General features: G+C 43.3%; 1 protein-coding gene across 1 annotated transcript in view; it reads right to left on the reverse strand.

Annotated features, from left to right (window-relative positions):
• Nucleotides 1-21,377, reverse strand: part of LOC102792292 (protein AF-17-like) — a 35,061-nt gene extending 13,684 nt beyond the window's left edge. Inside the window, exons 1-14 of the mRNA XM_087842179.1 lie at nucleotides 20,908-21,377; nucleotides 19,838-19,917; nucleotides 18,514-18,568; nucleotides 18,284-18,393; nucleotides 11,167-11,270; nucleotides 9,912-10,005; nucleotides 9,514-9,624; nucleotides 5,866-5,955; nucleotides 5,633-5,780; nucleotides 4,000-4,812; nucleotides 3,380-3,576; nucleotides 1,477-1,594; nucleotides 1,236-1,302; nucleotides 732-880 (exon numbers count right to left, since the gene is read on the reverse strand). Coding sequence (XP_087698305.1) covers nucleotides 732-880; nucleotides 1,236-1,302; nucleotides 1,477-1,594; nucleotides 3,380-3,576; nucleotides 4,000-4,812; nucleotides 5,633-5,780; nucleotides 5,866-5,955; nucleotides 9,514-9,624; nucleotides 9,912-10,005; nucleotides 11,167-11,270; nucleotides 18,284-18,393; nucleotides 18,514-18,568; nucleotides 19,838-19,917; nucleotides 20,908-21,016 — 2,245 coding nt within the window. The 5' untranslated portion in view covers nucleotides 21,017-21,377. The remainder of the gene's footprint in view (nucleotides 1-731; nucleotides 881-1,235; nucleotides 1,303-1,476; nucleotides 1,595-3,379; nucleotides 3,577-3,999; nucleotides 4,813-5,632; nucleotides 5,781-5,865; nucleotides 5,956-9,513; nucleotides 9,625-9,911; nucleotides 10,006-11,166; nucleotides 11,271-18,283; nucleotides 18,394-18,513; nucleotides 18,569-19,837; nucleotides 19,918-20,907) is intronic.
• Between the last annotated feature and the right edge of the window lie 3,002 nt (nucleotides 21,378-24,379).

Raw genomic sequence — 24,379 nt, forward strand, 5'->3', positions numbered from 1 at the left:
AGTCTCAGACTTTGGCGTGAACAACAAGAAAATATGGATCTATCCATGGTTCAGAAAGAGAACTGTTTAAACACCACAGCCTATACCTGAGTCTTGTTCTTGACCATGTCCATCCTTTTATGAGCACAGCGGACCCCAACCCCCCGGGCCGGTACTGGTCCGTGAGTTGTTTGGTACCGGCCGCGAGAGTTGAGGCTCGGGTGTGAAATTTGTGGTTTTCTGGGTTTTTATCGTTAAACTTGGTTTCCCTGGGTTACCCACGTTACCATAGCAACCAGAGAGCATTAAGGGGCAGAGAGGAGGATGTTACTCTCAGTGTTGTTGGCGCATTTCAGGAGGACGCTGCTCATAAAGTTACACAGTTACACAGTAAATTTGCGTGTATTATTATCTTTACAAATTTTTTTAGTATTTTTTATTTTGTTGTATTTCTCCGCGACACCTTAAAGGCCGGTCCGTGAAAATATTGTTGGACATTAAACCTTTGGGATGTGGTGGAAAAGGCTGATTCTCATCATGGATGTGCAGCAACTGCATGAAGTTATCCTGTGAATACGGACCAAAATCATTCAACAATGGCACCTCGTTGAATCTTTGCTACGAAACAAGTTCTGAAGGCAAAAAGGGGTCCGACACAGTACCAGCACAGTAACTGCAGGTCCATCAAGTATATTTGCCATTTCATTCATCTTATAAACACAACAATATCTAGTCCCACTGGCCTTACTTACTGTTGACTCCCATCTCTCCGTTGCTGTGTTTCTCCAGCAGCAGATCAATGTGAGAGCTGGCTGGAGGGACGTTCTCAGGACGGGCTCTGACTCCGGCGCCCAGCCCGTCCCTCTGGTCGAACAGAAGAGGAAGACAGCTCATCGGAGACCTGGGCGTGGAAGAGGATAAAGTCAACAGGAAGTCAGAAGCGACACGTCACAGCTTCTGCAGCCAAGCTGGGAAACTACCAATCATCCTCTGTGGCTGTGGTTTGTGTTTTTATCCACATAGACGCTTTGATTGTTAACCAGCTGGCATTTTCCTGTTGCTGGTAATAAAAATGACAAAGGGAAAAATCAACCGAGGGATGATTTGAACAGATGAATGATGCGTCACCAGTGGTTTATGCATCTCTCTGCTTGCTGACTCATTTCAGTCAGTAAATGTGAAGTGTAAGAATGATGTGTTGTTGTCAGGATTTGACACTAAAAAATAACAATGAAGACAAAACAGCAACGACTCACTGCGAGGAAAGACTCTCTCTCGGTGAGTTCCCCTGACATGGGAAGCGACAGTCATCGAGGTCAGACTCTGAGAAAAGGAACAGACGCGCTTTAATTTCATGTGCGCTCACATTTACTGAAAGGCAGCATCATCAAAGCGCCGCGTTTACTGTGCAACAACAGCACGTTTAATGTTGGATTTCTGAAAGACGATTTGTTTTTTTGTGAAGCTTATCTAAAGCCAAGAAGTGCTTCCTCTCACCTGGCAGTGAGGTCTGGGCTTGGCTCAGTAGTGGCGGCAGTGTCAGGGCTGTGGAGAGACAGCTGGTGAAAGGCTGAGTGGAGGTCAGGCTGTAGGAGGCGCTGGAACCTGGATTCACCTATAAGACAGCGAACGTCAACATCTGGCTGACAAAGAAAGCATGGAGATAATCAAGAAAGGATTTTAGTTAAAAAAAAACAACCCCAAACTGATCTTTTTGTGAAGGAAACATCCATCTACTGGAAACGTAACATACATCTATCAAAAATAACTTGAGAATGAATTGTGCTTCCAGATTCTTCATGATTTCCACATCTGTCCGCTCATCATTGTTTATGAACACGCTCACTTTCTTTCAGCTTGTCCCAGCCGTCATAAGCTACAGGGTACCATCCTGCACAGGTCAACTAGACATTAGGGCTGCCACGATTAGTCGACTAGTCACGATTACGTCGACTATTAAAAACGTTGACGACTGATTTAATAGTCGACGCCTCGTTTGAAGCTTTGTAAGATCACAAAAGACGCAGGAATAAGTAGTAGGATTTAAGAGTGTAATAACGGACTGAAACAGAAGATGGCAGCACTGCATGTACAAGGATGCCAGCTGCCGTTAAACCCCGAAGAAGAAGAAGCTGTGTCCCAGAATTCATAGCGCGGCCCAGCTCAGTCTCCAACAATGGCGGCAGCTAGTTAGTTTTAATATTACTCTTATTATTCTTTCTGGGTCACAAAATAAACGTTTAACATATTTTCAGGAGAGAATGTAGCTGTGTAAACCTCAAATATCTGCTCAGTTTATCAAGACACCACATATTTTCAAAAGCGCTCCGACGTTTTCGGAGACGTCTGTTACCCACTAGCTCGATAGCTAGCCGGGGGCTAGGCTAACTAGAGCCGTGAGAACACCGGACTCCGGCAAATCGTTTTCAAACCCACCGCCGTCTTTCGCTACTCAGGTTAAACATGATATATAAGTCACTTAGATAACTTAAAATGTTATAGTTTTTACACAGCTGAATAAATGTCAAGCAGATTAAACTCCATCTAAACAATCTGCAAATGTCATTAAAATTTAATCAACTATCATCTTGTCTTTATTTTTAGTTAGCACATACCTTAAACACTTAAAGCTGTAAACTAATGATAGTTATATAAGAGCAGATGCTGCTGGTGCAATAAGCTGTATGTTTTACGTCCAATGGATGATGATCTGATTAGTCGACTAATCGCAAAAATAATCGGTGACTAGTCGACTATCAAAATAATCGTTTGTGGCAGCCCTACTAGACACACTCACATTCACACCTATGTGCACATTAGAACCCAACATGCATGTCTCTGGACGCGAGGGGAAAGTATCCGCACCGCTGTGCATGATTACGCTGCTGCACTCAGTTCTGGTACAACACTCTTCTTTTCTTATGAAGCAGACACACCCTGTTCCACCCTGAACTGTGTGTTTCAGTTCGAGCCAAGACAACTAAAAGAGAGACTTTGATGACAGCTAAGGGAGTAAAAGTGAAGACGTGTGGAAGGACTTTGGTGTCTGTCTGCAGCTGCTTTTGTCTCAGGATCATTCGGGGGCTCTTGCGGTCGCCTTTTGGTGGCGGGTGTCAGCTTTGACTCTGCAGCACCACCTCTCTTTACCCCAGCTGCACCCAGTGACTGTAATGAGTCACTGACCTGCACCCACAGAGATGCTGCAGTGGAGGCAGGCTGGCACCAGCTCTACAAGTAAAAACAGTCAGAGGCTAACTCCTCCGTTGCTGCTTACTGTAAGTCATGATTATGAATTTTCCTATAATCCTCAGGCCTGAAACTTCATGTGTCATTTAATTTTGTTGAAATGTTGTTTGCTGACACAGACGCAAACAGCACACGTCCTCTCTTTGTGACGTACCTGTGTGTTTGACACAGCATTGACTGGTGGAAGAGACAGCGAGGAGTGGGATGGAAGGAGTCCTGAGGAGAGAGGGGTGCTACACATGCCCCCTCCCAGGGACAAGGAGGTGCTACACACCCCTCCACCCAGGGAAAGGGGGGTACTGCAGACACCCCCGCCCAGTGTGAGAGGGTCCTTGAGACTGGAGTAGATGCCTGAGAGACATAAAAGAAAGAAAGGAAATAAGGTGTTTGTCGTTTTCATCTTAGAAGTCGTATGACTGCAGAAAGAGGAACACGTGAGCCAATCAAATGGAAAGTAGGGCAGGAAATGCACTACAGACACGTGCGGCGCACACAAAAACACCATGTAGGACAATATCACTGCCTCGCACAGATTACACAAACGTTCTGAAAGAGATTTAACAAATATTTTAAAAGCGTTGCCACGAAAACGTCGACTTATTCCGTTCATTCTTAATTCCAGGAGTTTGTTTCGCTGCGTTTCTGATGCAGAGATAAGCTGCTGCGTGTAATGGAAATGCACCAAAGTGCAAAGAGATAGCGCTTCAGTTTTTTCCCTTCACCACACACAGGAAGCTAGAGGGCTACCGCACACGCCCACTCGCTCAGACTCACCAGAGCCGAGCAGCGAGTTGCCGCGGCCTGTAGAAAAACTACCAGTGGAGGACGAGGAGGAGGAGAAAGAAGAGGAAGTGGAAGAGGTGGCGGTGGGAGGCAGCGTCGAGGAGAAGGTGGGGTGGGGGATGGAGGACGGGCTCGGGTAGAGCGACGAGGTTAAGGCTAGGGGAGGCGGCGCCGTGTGGTGATGGTGGTGGTGGTGCTCCTCCTCCCCCCTCCTCTCTCGGTTCTTGCTCCCCCGCGGGCGCCCCGGGCCGTGGCGGCTCTTCTTGTTGCCGCGGTGCCTCCTCTCTCGAGGCAGCGGAGGCGGAAGCGTGGCTTTGTCCTCCGGGTCGGCCTCCTCCAGGATGGGCGGCGTGCTCAGCTGGGATGGCTTGCAGAGAGATTTGGAGGGTTTGTAGTCGCTCGACGAGGAGATCTTTCGGATCTTGCTGCTGCTGCCGAGCCCCGACGACGACGTGATGCGCATGATGGACCCGAAGGTGGAGATGGTGACTTTGTTCTCGAAAGGGCTGGAGTTGCCCTCTGGCCTGTCGTGACCTTGCGACCCTGCTAGCGGGCCCTCAGCGGGGGTCAGTGCTGGTGGCTTGTGGTATTTACAGTCCTCCTCCTCCTCTTCCTCCTCCTCGTCTTTTTCCTCTTCCTTTTCATCCTCCTCCTCCTCCTCATCCTCCGCCTGGACTGCCGGTCTCCTGTGACGCTCCTTGCGCTCCTCTCCGCTGTGGTCGTCACCTCCTCGGTCATGTTCACGCTCGAGGCGGGAAGAAGATAAGAACTGATGAAACTCCTGAGCAGACGACAGGGAACCACCTGAAGGAGAAAAACAAAGAGTTAAAGTCCGACACAAACGGCCACGCGACCTCCCTCCGTCTCCAGGGTTCAACAGAACCCAGTAAGAGAGGATGCTGGGAAGCTAACTGGTCATGCACTTGTCTGCACAGGGCAATGACGCTGCTTCCACCAATCCCAGTTAGAAGTTTACCTGTGAAACAAACTGGCTTAACTGAAAGCTTCACTAATGACAGTGTTTTTTCTTGCTTACATATTTTAAAATGTAAAAAGTACGAGGCCACTGAAAGAAAACCAACTGGTGCAGGACTCTACAGAGCGAGCGTTTCTCTCATATTCGAGACAGAAATGGATCCTCGCTGAACATAAATTGAATTTAGGGGCACGTGTGGGGATAAAAATCCCAGTGAGCTTCTGTTTTTCTCAACAACACAACAACAGCCAAGATGATGCAATCACCCCTGTTACATCTTAGTGGAGCAGCAGCCTCTCCTCCCACAGAGGCAGCCAGCAGCAGTCCTGCATCACTCCACCTCATCCACAAGTTTCCAGCCGCTCTGTTTGTCCTACAGAACCACAGCACGGCTGGATGAAGATCAAACTAAAACTAAAACTCGGTTTGCTTTACGTTTTTTGGTCTGTATTTGCCGGGGACGATGTAGAGCAGGCAGGAAGACGACGTGCGACTTTTACTACAAATTATACTGTAATTATAAAATATCATTCGGCTAGATTACCGAGAAGCGTATACAAATAATTCAAACTGTACTGTCGATGTACCGGGCTGCACGGGCATCGATCACATCTGAACTCGAGAAGAAATCGACCCTTCGTGTGGTACCTGTGTTGAATGGACTGGAGGAGCAGGACGATGAGGAGCAGCTCTTGCCGGTGCTTCCGGTCTTCTTGCTCCGATGACTGTGACCGTGCGAGCTCAGCTTCTTGGACTTTCCCTCGCCGTCCTTGCTGCTGTGGTGACTTGAGGAAATCTGTCCCAACACAGACGGAAAACCATTAAAGCACTGACTGAGACATCGCGGTGTCTCTCAATCACTGTGTGGTGTCCTCGGATACCTTTTCTATGCCGCTGGATGTCACGGCGGAGCTCAGGTTGTCGCTCGACTTTTTGTGGCGCTCCTTTTGCCGAATCTTGTCTTTATGACTCTGAAAAAAGCAACAACACACACATACAAATACACAAGCTTGAGCCTAGAGTCAAGGCTGCAGAGTCAACACTGGCACGTTACACAAACGCAGCGAGTGGAATATAATAGCTTCAACAACAATGTCTGCAGGGATACGCTAACTGCACAGTCAAATCTGTTTGTGCATCACTGTAACGGCATTTGATGAAGATTATTCTGAATAAAAGCGTCTGGCTTTCTGTCACAGCAAAAACTACTGATTGATTTTTTTATATCAGAATATCCCAGACAGCCATTTTTATCGTATCAGACTAAAATAAATGATTACAAGCGAGCCTGCGATCAGTATGACTCGGTGCCACGAGCTAAATGATAAGAAATACTGGTCTCTTCTATCTGCTACTGGCTTAAAAGCAGGGTGTTAGATTCAGTTTCACAGTGGGTTATCCTGAAAATGGCATCATGTGGCGCCAGACGTTGACTGAAAATATATGCTTCACACAGCCGTCTCACACACGCTACTGTGTCAGTCTAAAACCTACAACCGAAAAAGTGCAAACAAGTGTATTTAACATGTAATCCTGCAAAATTCTGTTCACAGCAACAAGACCTGAATCCGACAACTGCCGCCAGCATCTACACGACACTAGATCATATATTTAACCCGTCCAAGGTTGCCATAAAACCGAGCTTTCTGCAACAAAACTTGCTTTTACACCTCAGTTGTAGGGCTGCACGATTTTGCATAAAATGAGGATCACGATTTTTTGGCTTAGAATTGAGATCACGATTCTCTCACGATTCTCTTTTCCAGTATAAATATTTATTGCACTTATTAACTGCACATCAACTTCGTAACAGTTGAGACTGAACATAAAAACAACAAATAAACATAAAACAACAAATGTTTTGTCGTTGCCGCAAAATGTTGTACTGCTTGAAATTGCGTCTCCACCGTTGCTCGACACTGCGTGTATAGAGCAGGTAGAGCAACAATAGAAAAATAGTTGCGGGACGGCACTGTGTAGCGTTTGTCTAGGGTGTTGATCGTTTTCCTAAATCCCTCGTTTTGCACAGTGTTGATGGAGCCATATCTTTGGTCAGGTGATGAGTAATAGCCTCCGTAATTTCTTTGTGCCTGCGGGAGGTCGACGGGTATAGGGAAGCGCTGTACAAGGTTCCTGTTATTGATGTTTGGGTGGTTGACCGGGACGGATTTTCTCCTGTCACTTTCTCGTCATCCCTGACGTGCTCTCCGTTGCAGTGTTGCCAACTCCTCAGTAAGGAAAATCGCTATTGGTTGTCCTAAAAGTCGCTAGAAGTCGCTAAATGACGTCATCACATAATTTGCATAATTGGTCAGGCTAATGTAATTGTAACCTATGCTGCTGGAGAGAGAAATAACATCGTGGATGAGACATAAAGTGAGCAAAAAACGTCCTAAATGCATTTAGAATTTATTTAGAACTACAAATTAAATTTCTTTTAGCAATTATTTTTTTTTGTAATGTCTTTCACGTCTTTTTTAACCCCCTAGTTTTCAGACCCCCTAGCGACTTTTTTTCTAAAAAAAAGTCGCTAGGGGGTCTGAAAACTCGCTAAATATAGCGACAAAGTCGCTAAGTTGGCAACACTGCTCCGTTGTTTTTTCCCTGCTAATTTTAGCATCACACGGCACAGCTTCTGTATCACGTGGTATAAGGCTCCGCCCTTGTCATTTGTTGAGCAGGAAGAGTGAGCGCTTGTTTTCATGCAGATTACGTCCCGGATCAAAATGCGGTACAATCGTCGTCGTCTTTTTTTTTTTTTTTTTTTCTTTAAATCGTTGTCATTTGGAAATGAGATTGCACATAAGTATGAATCGAGATCGCGATTTTCTAACGATTAATCGTGCAGCCCTACTCAGTTGAGATTTGACTGGAAGAAACACGCTTTTCTTCTTCATCTCTTTTTCAGTTCAACAACTGCGTGAAGCGTCCGCTCCCTGACGGTGGGCCATATCTCTGCCGGAACATCAAAACAATAACAAAGATGATTCTTTGAAGACCGGGATTGTCTGGTGGCGAAAAAATCTGCGGGTCTCTTTTCACACTTGACAAAGAGCTGCTCAGCTGGAACCGTGTGCCGTCAGCATCTTTCCTGTCTGCTGAATTCTCTGTTAGCTAGTCTGTTAGCTTGGAGGGGCTTTGAAGGGGCACCTGTCTGCTTAGTTTTGCATGCTTATGATAGGGTCACGTGCACGGGAGCACCGCACCTTCGCAGAGTTAACTCGCCCCATCTGAGAAGTGCACGTTAGGTTAATTGTTTAGTCGAGTGTACAGAATAAAGCGCTGCATGAATGTGTGTGGAGGAGGTAAATGTGGCGTGCAGTGTGGAGAGCTTTAAGTGGTCAAAACGACGAGAGAAGTGTTACATGAATGCCGGCCTATTTGATTTCAAGTGTTTGAGGCTGAGAGGATGTAATGGCGCAGAGAGATGATGTTATTTCATGATATGTAGTTTATAATATGGCTTTTTATGTCTTTATGACCAGAGGCAGGGTAGCTTTTGTTTATCCAGGCTGTACCTACAGATATCTGAGACTGTCTGAGCTCATAGTTTGTATTCAGATTAGAGTTTGACGTCAAGGGGTCGAGCTTATCACTGCCTGAAATGATGACACCCAGAAATCGGGAGTGATGTCTGAACGTTCCCCAGGAGCCAACAGATGGAAGCTGTGAGGTTGAAAGCGTAGGATAACTGGGTGTGTCTGGTGTATGACTTCAGGACAGTGAGGCGTGCTTACACAGTGTAGCTCAGCTTGCTCACGCCCATGCAATAAAATCTAAATTAGCTCTCTGCTTATTTGATAATTTTATCAGGAAGAAAATGCATTAAAATTCATCCTTTTCTTCGTTGCCAATTCAGCTGTTATTCAATCGTTTCAAAATAAAAGCTTCTGTGTGCCGAGCTGGTCTGGATCAGACCGGCTGGTCTTATTAATCTGACGATGAATAGACAAAGTCTATTTTTAACTCTTACTTTTGGTTTTTGGTTACACTTTTGGTTACACTAATATTAGCAAGCTGCAGACACAAACTGCGCAAATACATCACACACGCACATCCTGTTAATTAGTGCTACAAAATTATTAAATCCTAGCATTTCCCAGTTCCAAACAGCAAAACCTTATTATTTGTCTAATAATTCAATAAAATGCTCCAAAATGACTTCTTTCTAATCACAATCACAACAACATGTCACCTAAAGTCACTTCATATTGTAAAAAGACCTTAGAGTAATACAGGGAATACCACAGCAATAGATGACCCTCTATGAGCAAGCACTTGGCAATAGTGGGGAGGAAAAACGCCTTTTCAACAGGAAGGAACATCTGGGTGACGTAAGCTCACAAAATAGTCAGCAGGTGTCTAGTTAGCAGCTCTCGTTAGCCGAGGTGAGGCCTAGCCCACAGCCAGCAGCTACATCTGACTGATTCCCTTTTTTAACAGCCTCAAGTGGACATTAGAGGAACTGCAGCTTTTGGTAGTTTTCAGCTCTGGAGACTGCCGTCTGATCTGACCACAGCTGTGCTTACCTTCCTCTGTCTGTGGTGGTGGTGCTGTTTTTCCTGTGACGGAGAGCTGGAGCGCCCCCTGGAATGACTGAAGGAGCTACTTGTATTTTCACTAGAACGCAACTTCTTCTGCTGTAAAGTCCAAAAGAAGGAACAGCAAACAAAAAGTTAACAGCTGCTGAAATTTCAAAGCAACAGTTTGACATTTAAAGGTTCTCTACAAGCACTTCCAATGACTTAACAGGAGGTTTATCTCCTGAATTATTTATTGTGGTCGGGCGTTTTCCAAGAATCATTTAGCTGCCTTGAGCTGAGGAAAAACAGCCGGGCACAGAAGCCCTTATTAATCCTGTTAGCTGTTAACTGTGCAGTGCAGTAAGAAAGGCTTTTCTGGGGTATGATGTCATTATGTTCTTTACCATTTTGTTGTAGTGATGCTTGCAGTAGCCACAATACTTCACGTTATCAGCTTCTGGTCCTTCCTCCTCACACAGCAGACCAGCCATCTGAGCACTACAGCGCAGGGTGTCGGAGGGTCGGAAAGGAGATGAAACACGAGAGCCAAGTTAGCACACATGCACGGACTGAGGAGGCAACACCTGGCCGAGTCACCTGAGAGCTTCAGTCACCGATCGTCGGCAGATTGATCGAATGTCACATTAAAATCTGAGCCTGTCAGTGTCTCTGGATTTACTTTTAAATAAATCATCTTTCTGTTGTAGCAGGAAACAAAATATCGGCAAAAAGCAAGATGAGAAGCATGAAAGGTAAAAAACTGTAAATGAAGAAAAACCAACTGTAGCCCAGAATGTCTGTGTGAGAAAACTCAGGCTGTAGCCAAATACACATAACATATGAGCACGTATTCAATCTTGGCAATTGGAGATGGAATATCTTTTCTATTCTTGGCCTTATTTTCAAAAATGATATGACACAGGATACTTACAGAAACAAGACAAACTTTAACCTGCTTCGATTAGCACACAAAGTAATCACCACCCATTCATGATATCCAAGTTAGGGTGTGAGGCGGGGTCCCTGCGAACGGGTTGCTAACGCAGATGACCATTCACACTCACGTCATTCCTATGGCCAATTTAGCGTCACCAGCTAATATGCTTCTCTCTGGACTGTGGAAAGAAGCTTGAGTGCCCAAAAAGGCTAGGACCTTCTTGGTGTGTGCCAACCATCACAGTCCTGCCCACAATATTAATCGTATGCTGAGCAAATAAAAGTGCCACCAGTGGAGATGTGCCCTAAACTTGCATTCTTTCTAACGGCCAGCAGGGGGCGACCCTTCAGCCTGCAAAAAAAGAGTCCAGTGATGCAAAGTCTATGAAGAGATTACTCGTTGCATCGCCTGATCTGTGACTTCAATTAAGACTTTACTGATGACTTTAAGGTCTCACCCCATAGTTTTAGGTCGTATTGAAAATAACACAGTGCTGTTTTTTATTATTTCTTTTTTAAAACTTCGTCATAGTTGTTTCTTTTCTAGGTTTAAACATGGTTAATGGGAACAGTCGGCTAACTAAAAATAATCCTTAATAAACGTTTTTACCCTTGACCTGCTTCTTATCACACTCGGTCCTCACGCACTGTTCGTTCATGTTGATGTCCCCACACTTTCACATAGACGCACACACACACACACACACAGAGTTTAACACTGACCAGGTGACATGGAACGCTTGTCTGCAGCCCTGTCTGTTGCAGGTCATGCACGCGCCGCAGGCGGCCTTGCTCTCCCTCCCGTGGTCCTCGCAGATATAACAAGTCTGTTGAAAGAGCACAAACGGAGAGTACAGGAGATGCAGGGACTCAAACACATCAATCATCATTATTATTATCAACAACAGGTGCCGGATTGCTTTTCCATCTGTCGCACGAGCAGAGCAAGCCGTCCCGTCTGACGGCCATTAAAATGAACTATTGTGATTGCGGTGCAGCGGAGATGAAACACTCCTCGACTCGAGTCCGGCTGCAGCTGCAGTGCAGATGATCAGGAAGTTTTTCTTGTCAAGACAACAGATGAGGTTTTCAAACAGAGCACAGTTCCTACAGAGAAACTGTCGACCAGATGTTTGGGGATGTTGTAAAGAAAGTTGACACTGATCGGTCTGCAAACGGCTCTGAATCTGCTTCGAAACAGACGCTACGCTTGGAGTTCTCACCCTCCCGTTAATCTTTTTCTTTGCACCAAAGTGAGGTGGTTTCTAACGAACTTCAGGGTGCCGCGGAGCATACGCTGACGCGACAAAAGACTCATATCGGCCCGTCTCCAAAAGACATGTAAGCATACGCACTCGAGCCCCCGAAAGCAAACAATCGCATGCACGAACACACACGCCGCTTTTGTACTTCTTGTTCAGCTTTTCTCAGCGAGCAGGCCCGACTGGTGGGGGGTAGAAGAGGCCTAGCAACAGGTGCGGGACAAAGGAACAGCAGGCTCTTTACCTTTTCACTTCGGCCCTCTCTGTTTCACCTTTTTCTCTCCCTTTTTCCTTCTCTCCATATCCTACTCAGCTCTCTGTTTCCCTTCAGAGGATGTCTGCTGTGCAATGAAAGGCCGGAGACATAACTGCACCGGGCATGTAAAAGGAAGAGTGGCTTCTCGAGTTTTCAGTGTCCATTGTAACGTTGTCTAGGAATGCAGGCAGCAAAGGCTGAATGAATGGCCCTGACGGGGGAAAGCTGCATGCAATTTACTGTAGCTGACACAGTAATATGAAACCGGGCCCTCAAACACTCACACATGTACATTTATATGCAGGCACGCACACACACACACACACACACAGAGCATCTAAACGACGCACAATGCAAGATTGCTCAGTCCATGAATCAAATATTGATTTCTTTGTAATGTGCTTTGCTTTGAAAGGCTTGCTCTGCTGCACACACTGCAGATGTCTTCTGAACAGTTTTGTGTTGTACAATCAAACAACCAAGATGTGGTACAAGTTCTTTCATCTTTAATTAAAGGAAGTTAACAAAAGTATTGCATAAGCTCTTGAGGAATCGCATACATTGTTATTGACATTCGTCAATTTTCAGAGGATCAAAATTAATTGGACAAATGACAAATTTACTTGGAGTTGATTCCAAGTGTTGCAGCTGTTCACTGATCCAGAGAAACGTGGCTTCAAGTAAAGGAGGCACTGAAAAATAAACCTATCCAAGAGGTAGCAAAAGCTTTAGGAGTGTTTAAAGCAACAATCTGGTGCTTTCTTATTAAAACAGGAATGCAATGGCCAGCTCAGCAACACCAAACAGCCTGAAAGACCACAGAAGACTAAAGTGGACAAGAAAAACTTCAGACATTAACCAAGTCAAGAGCAGGAAGGCCAGATTAAATTTCCCAGGAAACACAGTTCTGGAAAAATTCTTTGGACACATGAAACCAAGAAGAACTTGTACCAGAACGATGGGAGGAGAAAAGTACGGAGAAAGAGAGAAACAGCTCATGATCTGAAGCACATCACATCATCTGTCAAACACGATGGCGGCAGTGTTATGACACTGGCACGTACGGCTGCCAGTGGAACCGGGTCACGGGTGTTTATTAATGACGTGACTGCTGATAGAAGCAGCAGGGTGACTCGTGAAGCGTACAGGGCTGCACTCTCTGCTCAGAAAACACTTTGCAAAGAAAGCAAAATGCAAAAGCAACTCAAGAAATGGGTCATTCTTTGATGGCCAAGTCAGCCACCTGATCTTAACCCAGCAGAGCAGCTTTCCATTTACTGAAGGTAAAACTGAAGCAGAGAGACCCACGAGCAAGCAGCAAGTGAAGGTGGCTGCAGTAAAGGCCTAGCAGAATACCTCAAGGATAGATTTGGTGATGTCCACGGATTACACACTTTCATCCAAGTGTTAAAAAAAATCATGCAAAATATTTGCAGCAGCCCTTAATGTGAAGATGAAGGTCTGCACTTTAATCACATACACCACTGTGGTAGTGCACAGGGCCAAAGATCCCTTCACTTTTACTTTTGTCTCAATTTTCTCAATTTTCCATTTGAAAATATAATTTAACTTCAAAGGCAAGTTTATTCTTTTTAATGAATCCACAAAGCCAGTGAGTAACTGTGTTAAATATTCCTATAATCCTCAATACGGACCAAAAGACCCGATTATGGTTTCTGCCAGTATCGGGAAGCCCAAATAAGAGAGTAAAGTTACCAGAGAGCTGATGCATGTTGAAGCTGTACCCGCCTGAAACTAGTCTGTGGTTAAACTGTTTGTGTGCAAAGTAAAAAAGAAAGAAAAACATCATTAGCAGAACATTTCAAAAGCTAGCGTGAGTCTATGTGTTTCACGTCCTCTTATCTTTGAATCTCAACAGCCGATCTGCAGCATTCATTAATTATACATGAAGAACACAGAAAACAACCCTGAGCCGAGTAAAGCAAAATTACCATCACTCTTTCTGTGGTAAGAGATATTTAACAATATAAAACGATGCAAAAAGAAAACACTTTAAACATCCATCCTACAAAAAGCCAAACAATAACAATTTTAAGTTATCTAAGTGACTTATATATGTTTAACCTGAGTAGCGAAAGACGGCGGTGGGTTTGAAAACGATTTTCCAGGAGTCCGGTGTTCTCACGGCTCTAGTTAGCCTTGCCCCCGGCTAGCTATCGAGCTAGTGGCTAACAGACATCTCCGAAAACGTTGGAGTGCTTTTGAAAATATGTGGTGTCTTGATAAACTGAGCAGATATTTGAGGTTTACACAGCTACATTCTCGCCTGAAAATATGTTAAACGCTTATTTTGTGACCCAGAAAGAATAATAAGAGTAATATTAAAACTAACTAGCTGCCGCCATTGTTGGAAAATGAGCTGGGCTGCGCTATGAATTCTTCTTCTTCTTCGGGGTTTAACGGCAGCTGGCATCCTTGTACATGCAGTGCTGCCATCTTCTGTTTCAGTTCGTTATTACACTCTTAAATCCTACTACTTATTCCTGCGTCTTTTGTGATCTTACAAAGCTTCAAACGACGCGTCGACTATTAAATCAGTCGTCGATTCTGATAGTCGACGTAATCGTGACTAGTCGACTAATCGTGGCAGCCCTACTCCCTACAGTCATTACAGGTCACAGTGTCATCTGCAAACATTGTAGTTCACAGAGACAACACTCCTACAACAGACGACTGTTTGGGCTATTAATGTATCACTACTGAAACACTGTAACAACTGTGAGGCATGAAACAGCAGTGCAGAGTGATATCAGCACACAATCACAGTTTACATCTTTCACATACCGCAAAGAGCGATTTAACCCATTCATTAATAACTAATCGGCTGACAAACAGGGACAGATATCAGCTAAACAGGTACAACTACTTTAAGATGTAACAGCCTGATTGTTTCTTTTTTACCTTTTTTAACTTCTAAATACTGAAAACAACTTCTAAGTATGTTTTCAAGCTTTTTTTTAAATGTGTGAAACAGTCAGCTAATAAGACCGATCAGATAAAGAAGCTCCTTTCACGAGCTGGTAATAAGCAGAGGAAACGTTTTGCCTTCAAAAGTATAAGACAAACTTTTATGTTTTCACTTTATATTTACTCTGCTATAATCTTGGAGAACTTAGTTGACTTAGATGCCAAAAGTATGAATGAAATGAAAATGTGCTGTCAGAATTAAAAATGGTGGCCTCACATTCAAAATGACCTTTCTGTGTGACTCAGCATCCGGCACGCTGTCGCTGCACGTCGTCGCTCAAACCCAGGCTTTAAATTTTAATTCTGTAAATGATTCGACTGCATTCTGTTTTTCTTTGCGTAACAATTTTGAAAACAGGAGAGCGGCTCGGCAATCTAACACGTTTTTCATTTTCTATTTTTTTTAAATCCTTGAATTAAAGCTTATTGAAGAATATTTTCTAATTATTCGCATTTTTTTAATTGGTAAAAGTTCAAATCATGAGAAACTTTTCGTGTTCTTTTTCTACCATCAGTCAAAACTCCAAGAGGAATCAATACTTTTTGATGTGAAAACCAGAAAAACTTTCACAAATCACTTCAGGGTATTTTTGAATCTTTGCACTTATGGTAAATGTGCTTTGCTGTTTACTAAACATGCCACATCTACTACAGCTCAAAATCTCCCACATTTCCCAGAAAGGCTTTCAGCAGCCTCCAGAGAACAGGCGTGACCTTGCCACGCTGAGCTCCGGGTTAGTACAGGACGTGTAGGTGGAGAGAAGAACGGGGATGTGAAGCAAAACTGGTTTTCCCGTTAAGGAGGAAAGCAGCCGTGCGGTCTCCCACGTGTCGTCTGCTGCATTGCATCATGACTCGTTGAAGTCGGTGCTGAGGACGGAGATGACACTTTTTCTCTTTTCCCTTTGCTTCACTGCTCATTCTGAAAGTACTCTCTATGTTTTTGATGACTGCTGACACACCGTGTGATACATGTTGCGTAACCTGTTTAGCAGTGTTTCATATATGTAAACACGGATGCAGCTTTCTGTGTATTTATACTAGGGGTGGGGGAAAAATGGATACTGTGTAGTATGGTGATATTTTGTTTGCTAATAATGTATGGATACAGGGACAGCAGAAATTGATATTTTGTTACAAAAAGGTTTTTGTGCTCTGACTTCAGAGCATGTTGATCCTTTTTCTGAGCAAGAATCCTGACATTCCTTCACTGTCCAAATGTGTTTAACTTGTTTTTGGCAGCAATAAACATGACAGTTTACTTATTTTAATTTAAGACATGTTTTATTTTAATTAAGTTTAAAACTTTTTTATTTAATGTAAAATTATATTTTGTTTTAATTTACTTTCAAATTCTTCAGTTGCTGAAGGGGCTGCATAGTTTTCATAAACTGCATAGTTCAGAATAGCTATAATTGTACCAGATGGTTGATTCAGTTAAGTTGGACTAGACTGTAATACAAACCGTTCAGTTTGTCAACAATAAAACTGAAATGAGAGAAAGACTGAGTGTGAGACTTTGATATTAGATAAAATGAATATTGATAAAGTTTACCTTTATGTACAGAATCTGAATATCGCAAAATATTTTAAAAAATTGCAATAATATCGTATCGTGGGATGTATGGTGATTCCCACCTCTACTGATTACTGGTGCTGACTTCTTCTACCTGTTTAAAGTGTTTGTTTATCAAACTCAGGTTTGTGGGGTCACCTTGTGCCAGTTTCAGGGGTGCAGCTTTACACGTTATCATAGGTAAGAGGATGTGTTTCCATTTTTCTCTGTGATTGGATGAGAAGCTGGAGACCCTAAATCAAACTGTATCAGAAAACTTTTTAAATCTTATTTTGGGTTATTGACAAACTTTTGTTTGTTTGTTTTTAATTAAAATCTGCCTGGTGATACAGGTTTTAGGTCCTGGTAACAATGGAAATTATTAGTTCTTCTCTCCATTAATTTAGATCGGAGCTTTGGGGATTACAAAATACTTCATATGCAGAGGTAAAAAAAACCTCGTTTAAATCTTTAAATCAGCAAACACTTGCTGATGGGGCTCTGGGATGGCTTTGTATTAATGTTATGCATTTAACTAAGACGTGTGGCCTTTTAGAGAAGCCCACCTTCACTGAGCAGCATCTTTCAGCCCCACTGTCATCTGCAGAGTCTTATTCACTGCTCATCTCGATCTAATCTGGATTAAAGTGGCTTGGATGTTTAAGTTGGATCCATATTTAAATGTGCCTTTCAGTCTCAGACTGAACCTGAAGCTGCGCTTGGTAAGACCCCGTTTTACTGGCAGGATCGGAAAGAAATGGGAGTGGCTCCCCCCCAGATGACCTTACATCTGTCGTCTTCTATCAGGGCTGTTCAGACCCAATACAGAAGCTCCTATAGTTTCTAAGCATTTAGATACTTTTGAACGCTGGGAAAGGTCATGAAGTGTTATTCTCTGCTGATCGAGAACTTGGCTCAGGAAGGTTTTCCAGATCTCAGGAAGAACATGGGAGATGATTTAAGACTGACATGAGACAGGAGATTGTTAATAGAAATATTATTAGCAAAATGAAAATGATCAAAGGATGGATGCTGAGACTTTGTTGTTATTCTTAGCTTCTTAGATATTCTTATTTATACTTGGATAAAAAGAAATACTGAACTGCTGGTGAACTATAAGAAGGAGAAATTCACTCTACGCCTCAAAGTAATAAAATTATCGAGTTTTATTACCTGAAGAGTTCTGGACTAGATTATGTGAAATTAAGATATTCTAATGATTCATAGGCAGTCCAAGACTATTTGTTTCAGGTGATGATACAGACTCAGAGAGATTAAGTATCTGGTCCAGACTAGCATCGTGGAAGTAGTAGAGATGGCCAGAGCATTGGAAAAGATGTCAGAGAGGACTTAAAGATGAATAATTATTTTAGAAGTGGAACGAATATATTGTTTTCTTAGGAGGACACTTGGTTTGGGGTCGTATGGTGTGAAGAGTTCTTTGTTACCTGTTTAGCTGCAGGTACAAACAACGCAAAAATCCGTGTGATGAATGTGTTCGCAGCCATTTATGAGTTATGAACAAGGAAACGATTTTACCGAAGGATTGAAATGTCACCACTTTATGAGAGCACAACAACAACAACACACCCTCACAAACAAACTAACAAACAAATAAATAAACTCCAAAGTAAACCCTTAGTTCTACTTTCAAACTTTCCTGTTTGATGATGCTTATCTTTGGGGCTGGATCTGATCTCTGTGCTCCTCTTTTCTCTCGCACCTCTAACTTCCTGTAGACTAATCCAACTTTCCCGCTCAAACAGCGTGCATCCCTACCTTGTTGTATCTCTCGTGTGGGACATACTGCAGGATGATAGGCTCCATGGTGAGGACGTTGGCGAACTGCACCTCGGGGATGTAGAGCGCGCACACGACGTGGGCCCAGCCTGATTGGAGGAGAGATTGGCAGCGGATCAACGATACGGCAAGACTCGGAATGACTCGAGCGGAAATGGGCGCTCGGCTATGCCCTCGGGAAGAGTGAGCGGGAACAAGGTGATATTTACCTCCGCTGTCTGTCCTCTTGAGGGCGCCATCTTTGTGGGGACACAGCTCACACCTCTGAGGAGACACGGGAGAGAGCGGAGCTTGTTGGAGTGGATATCTGTCTGACCGTGACTCCAAACGTTAGGGCAGATACAGGAAACAGTGGGTCAGTCTGTTTGATGCAGTGCTAAGCTAACATAATATAGAGGAAGTAACAGCTCAGAGGCTTTATTTTAAACGCCTATGACATCAGCTTTTCTGTATATCTCTGCCACAGTTTATGGCTTTTATTGCGCTTCTTGTAATAAAATGTGTTGTCATCAAGCTTTTTAATTTATAGTTCACTTCATCTGTCGCTACTCGGCTCCACTCTGAAGGCAGCACATGTGAACCACCTCCACACACAGGAGGAGGACAGCTGATAGGTGGGCTCAAGGCTTTATTGTTGGGTCTTTACCTTTGAGTACTGAGCACCTTGAGGCGACTGCTGTTGTCATTTGCGGCCATATAAATAAAACTGAATTGAATTGAAAAATTAAGAGTAGCATGTTGTCGTGTCCTATGATTTTGCTCACTTTTTTAACAAGCTCTGCCCTTATTTGGTGTCTATATATGTAAAGAAGGAATCAAACAGCTCTTGCTGTCCACAGACTGTAAAAAGGAGAATCAGGAGAGTCAGCTGATATTTTTTTGCGACACATCAAAGTTAAAATCTGTTTTAACTCTTGCAGATGCAAAGACAGTTTCTATTTTATCCTCTACGATCTTCTTCTTTCTTTTTCTCCCATCGCCAGCCCAACTGGTCATGGCAGATGGCCCCGTCCCTCCCTAAAAGGGAGTTCTTCCTTCCCACCGTCGCCAAATGCTGCTTGTACGGGATCATCTGTTAGCTGTGGGGTTTTCGCTCTTATATTATACGGTTTTTACCGTGTAGTATAAAGCACCTTGCTGTGGGAAGTGTTGTGAGTTGATGTTATATGAAAAAAAAAAGATTTAAAATGAATAGACTAAAATCAGACTAGTCCAAAAAAACCATGAAGGGAAGGGACGGGAGAAAACGTCCTCACTGAAAGTTATTATTTAATAATAAACACAGTTTCAGTTAATGTATACATTTCTTTTATGTTCGATTTTACTTAAGAAAGGTAGGAAAGCAATGTTTAAATCTCGCCTGAGGCAGCTTCACACATAAAAACACAGAGGAATCCAGCTTATTCATTTAACTCAGCTTTAGGGCATCAGTCAGGGACAAGCTGGCTCACTACACCTGAGGCAGACTGCTCGTAGGTGAAGGTGAAGCAGGAATGAATGGATAAATTGTGTCATTCGTGTTGGCGTACTCACCACACGTGCCGCCCGCTCCTGTGACTCACACTTCCGACAGAACCACGGGCCAGTTGGCACCTGCACGATGCCGTAGCACGCTGCGACAAACACACAAGGAGTGTCAAACTGGACCAACGCACGGTAACACACCTGTCTTTTAATGTAAACTACAGGTACAAATGAAAACATGCACATTTAGTCATTCATTCATTCACAGGACAGATGTTGAACAGCCTGAGGGTCAACAATTTGTACCTTTAACAGTGGATGTTTAAAAGTTTCACGTTTTCTGGAAATAATATTTCACTTTTTATGATTGAAACGACTTGCCAAGCTCTATAAATACTTTAATAAATACTAGTAAAGCTGGCAGTACCTGTCCAAGAATACTACTCAAGATAACAGTGACTTGACACTTGGCAAAGCCATCCTGCTTTAACAGATGAATAGAAAATGATTTCATGTTTTAACTTTTCTTTTTCTAAGTTTAACATCTCTCCCTGTCAGTGGTGAGAGGTGCTGCTGTCATCCTGATCGGATTAATCTTATAATCCTATTTCATTCCACTTTGACATAAAGCTTTAATTTGACTGCGACAGCCCTGAAATCAGCCTCCTGCATCAGCACCTTTCTGGATCAGAATCTTCTGCACTTTTTCAGTTTGGGCGCAAATTTCTTTTTGTTTTTTTTTTGGGCACATTTGTGCACCAACACCGTCACAGCATCACTGAGATCAGAGGGCTGATCCTCACTCAGAGTAGCCATCCTGCGTGGGGTCCCACTTCAAATCGCTCGAATGCAACAAAGCAAGTGGACACGCGCTGCTGTCCGAACGAACACGGCCTCGCGAACGCATCGCAGCGTGCCGCACGGACCTCGAGGCGCCATCCGGGCTCGGTGTCACGCCGCTCGGCCCTGCGCGATCAATCAAGTGTGCGGAGAGGAAGCAACAACAGCACGCTTACCTACCCGCCCCTCCCGCACGAACACAGAACACGCACGTAGGCAGGGAGGACCAACGCCTCCGGCCGCAAGCTAGAGCCGCTCCGGCTGCCCGGGAATCACACGCTAACAGCAGCTAATGTTACCTTGGTGAACGGCGACGCTGCAGCCGTGTCCATCACAGTACACCAGCGGATTCTCAGCCCAGCCTCGCTCGTCGGAACACACGCAGCAACCTCCGACCATTTCCCGCATGCTGCTCCCATATGAAGAAATAGATTTCCCCTCCCGGCAACGGCTCAGACCAGGGCCAGGCCTGTCAGGCGGTCGTCCCGCATCTTAACGCCGCTCTAGGCATGGTCACGGGCCGCCCACGTCGTGCAGTTTCAGTGCAGCGGAGAGCCGAAATCTCTGCGTTTGTGGTGCTTCTAGTAGATTTTCCGTGATGTCCTCCCCGTCCCATACATAAGTGCGCATGCTCAGATCTTCGCCGGAGTAAAAGTCACAGCAAAGGTAGCAAGTTATTGTTGAGCAGGAAGCGCCTTTTCAGCGCGTGTTTTCAGGCAGTGACGACTCGATTTCCACGAACCCGGGGAGCAGACGCCCGCACGGCCTCCCGCCCCGGTCCACTGTGTTCTTTACACGAACCCCGCGCATCACGTCGGCCCAAACCGCTGTCTGCGCGCGGCATCAACCGCGTCTCAACAGCGCCATCTGCAGGACATCTTGGGGGTGGCTAACAGCAGGAATTACAAGCTATTTCACCATCCGGCGTCCGGACCTAAAATAAATAATAAAACATTAATAATAAGATAACAAAAGATGCGAGATTCCCGTGTGACAGCGGCCAAAACAGGTCAACACAATATCATAAAATATTAAAAGACAAAAATGGTCATAATGGGGAAAAAAACACAAAAAACACGCAAAAGAAAGGAGCTCAATTAAATAGAATAAAACATAAACTTTCATTAAAAAAAATAACAAAATAGAAGACATAGTAAAAAGTCAAGTATAATACAAACAGGAGCTCAGTAAATAAATGTACCATTTGAAATTCATAATGTAATGACAACGTTTTATTTTTGCTCATTTGCTTTTTTTTTTATTTACTAAAAATGAGTACCAAAATAAATACATAAATAAATAATAACAATAATGTTTAATGACAGTAATGACAATTTAATTACTAAATAAACCTGATTACATAGAAATTTAAAAAAAAAAAAGACAGAGAGAGAAACACAAACCCAAATGTTTCGTAAACAACGCTAATCTCAGTTTGTAGCTCATCACAACTATTACACAAGTTTAACACTTTGACAGATAAGCATCTATTTTCTGTTATTGGTACCGACCCTGCTTTTCATACGTTCTCTCTCTGACTTCAAACAGCTTCTTTCAAATATTTTTCCATTTCTTTGTTCATTATCAGTTTAGTGCATCAACTAAATCATAAAGATTTAAAACAGGCAGCATACGAACGGGATTAACGTTTGCACAAACCTCACCTTCAAACCACCAGTGTGAACCATCAGCGATGGAGGGCTAACACCCTCATTTCCAAGGTTTTACATATCAACACATAAAAAAACCCTCAGATGAACAGCAGCACAGCGTATTATTACAGTGTTATTACACACAGCTGTAGACTGGGAAGACTGGCAGGTGTCATCTGTGAATAATGTTTCTCACTCTAGAACGATGGACTTCAATTTATTTGGAGATGGTCTTTCCAGACTGACGGATCATTGCTGATGTTTGTCCTCTTTGGCACTGAATTAACACACGACTGAATGATAAAACATCTGCTTTAACACAGGTGTTCATACAAGCACCTGGGTGCTATTCTTAGTTTCCACAGAAATGTCATGTGTTGTTCTTTATCAGAAGTGATATTTATCTAATTTTAATGTAAGGATGAGATTAGTTTTATGTCTTGATATGTAGTATTGGAGCTGAAAGAAGAAGAGGAGGCGTATTTGAAACCTTTACAAGCTCTAACTGGGCTGTTTATGAGTGTGACACCCTGGATTCAGAAAAATAGTTTGAATCACAAAGACATAAAACACTTTTTCCTTCGGCAGAGCTCATTAGAGGTCACCATATATATCATCTATTCCCAGCATCCTCTTCTGTCATACCAACCCTCCACATGTCCTACATACATCTTCTCTGAGGTCTTTTTTCCTCCTGCCTGACAGCTCCTACTTCAACATCCTTCATCCAATATATTCATCTCAGCCTTGCTTCCCTAACTTTATTTTCTATTTAAGAAATCTCCATGTTTCCCTTAGACATCCATCGATATCAGTGAATTGAAAATGGAAGCAGTCTCACCATTTGTGGAAAAACTGAAGAGTGTAGCTGAAATCACATTTTTTAAAGATTTAAAGGAAAATATTTAAATTAAGTGAATGTCTCTATTTAAAAAACAAACAACAACAAAAAAAAACTCATGATGTGATATTATAGTATATAGTATATCAGAAATCTGTTCACTATTTTATTACAAATTATATCAGTAAGGAAGCTGACTAAATATTAACTGATAATTTATGGCAAAGGGGTGGGATTAAATAAGTGTTTACTTCTTCCCTTTCAACATGTAAATTAATCAGAACGTTTTTTTTGTATGTAATTTGTAAAGTATTTTTTTCTTTCTTATTTTCTTTTCTAAATGTACTTGTAAATTGTTCACATGTTGAAATAAATTACCAATCAATCAATCAATTCGTGCGTGTGTGTTTATAACGCTGTTGTGAATGGATGACTCAGGAGACTTTATTCAAAGAAAGAATAAACTGAGACGGGTGGGTTTTTTCCATACAGGTTGTTATGTAATCGTTTTTGCGGTCTAACCCAGTTGAGATCAAATTGGGCTGTTTTGTGGTCCGTGAGCTAAAACGAGACGCATGACGCCCCCGATCTATGGGAGCAAAGCTGAAAAGTGCTAAACGTGTGAAATTAATTCCAGTTTGTCCATCTGAAGCGCCCTGAGGTTTAATGACTCAAACTTTACTGGCTGTCTTTCCACTTACTCCTGTAATTCAGTCAGCAGATGTCACCAAAAACATCTCATTTTGACTGGTCTTGCGTCATGGATGCTTTATGACTCCTATCTCGTCTGGTTGAGTAATTCTGTCTTTAAGGTGAAAAGGGGACCTCACACTCACACACACACACAAACACACACACATACGGGTAGAAGCTATCTCGACATAAGCCCTATTCCCGTTTTCCCACGTTTCATTTTAGCTCAGACGTTCATATCTTCCTACATTGTCACAATCTGACATGTCTTTCAGCCACAATCTTACTCAACACCATCAAACGACTCGGAGGACACATGCTGTTAACTCAGTGTCTTATAATAGGAAAAAGAGAACCAGCGCAGTTGTACTTTTGAAATGGATGACTGGCCTTTTTATACTGACATATGGACACAAAGCTGTGATGACAGTTTGTCTCACAAGTGTCATTTCTCTTCAAACCCAAAGAGAGAAAAGGGAACTGGCGCTGATGGAGAGGACAGATAGCGAGGTGGCAGCTGGATGAAGCTAACACCCTCTGCTGATCTGAAGGCAGCAAGGCGTAGCCGAGTTCCTGCAGTAACAT

Source organism: Neolamprologus brichardi, chromosome 6 (genome assembly GCF_056152115.1).
Source record: "Neolamprologus brichardi isolate AB-2024 chromosome 6, ASM5615211v1, whole genome shotgun sequence".
NCBI lineage: Eukaryota > Metazoa > Chordata > Actinopteri > Cichliformes > Cichlidae > Neolamprologus > Neolamprologus brichardi.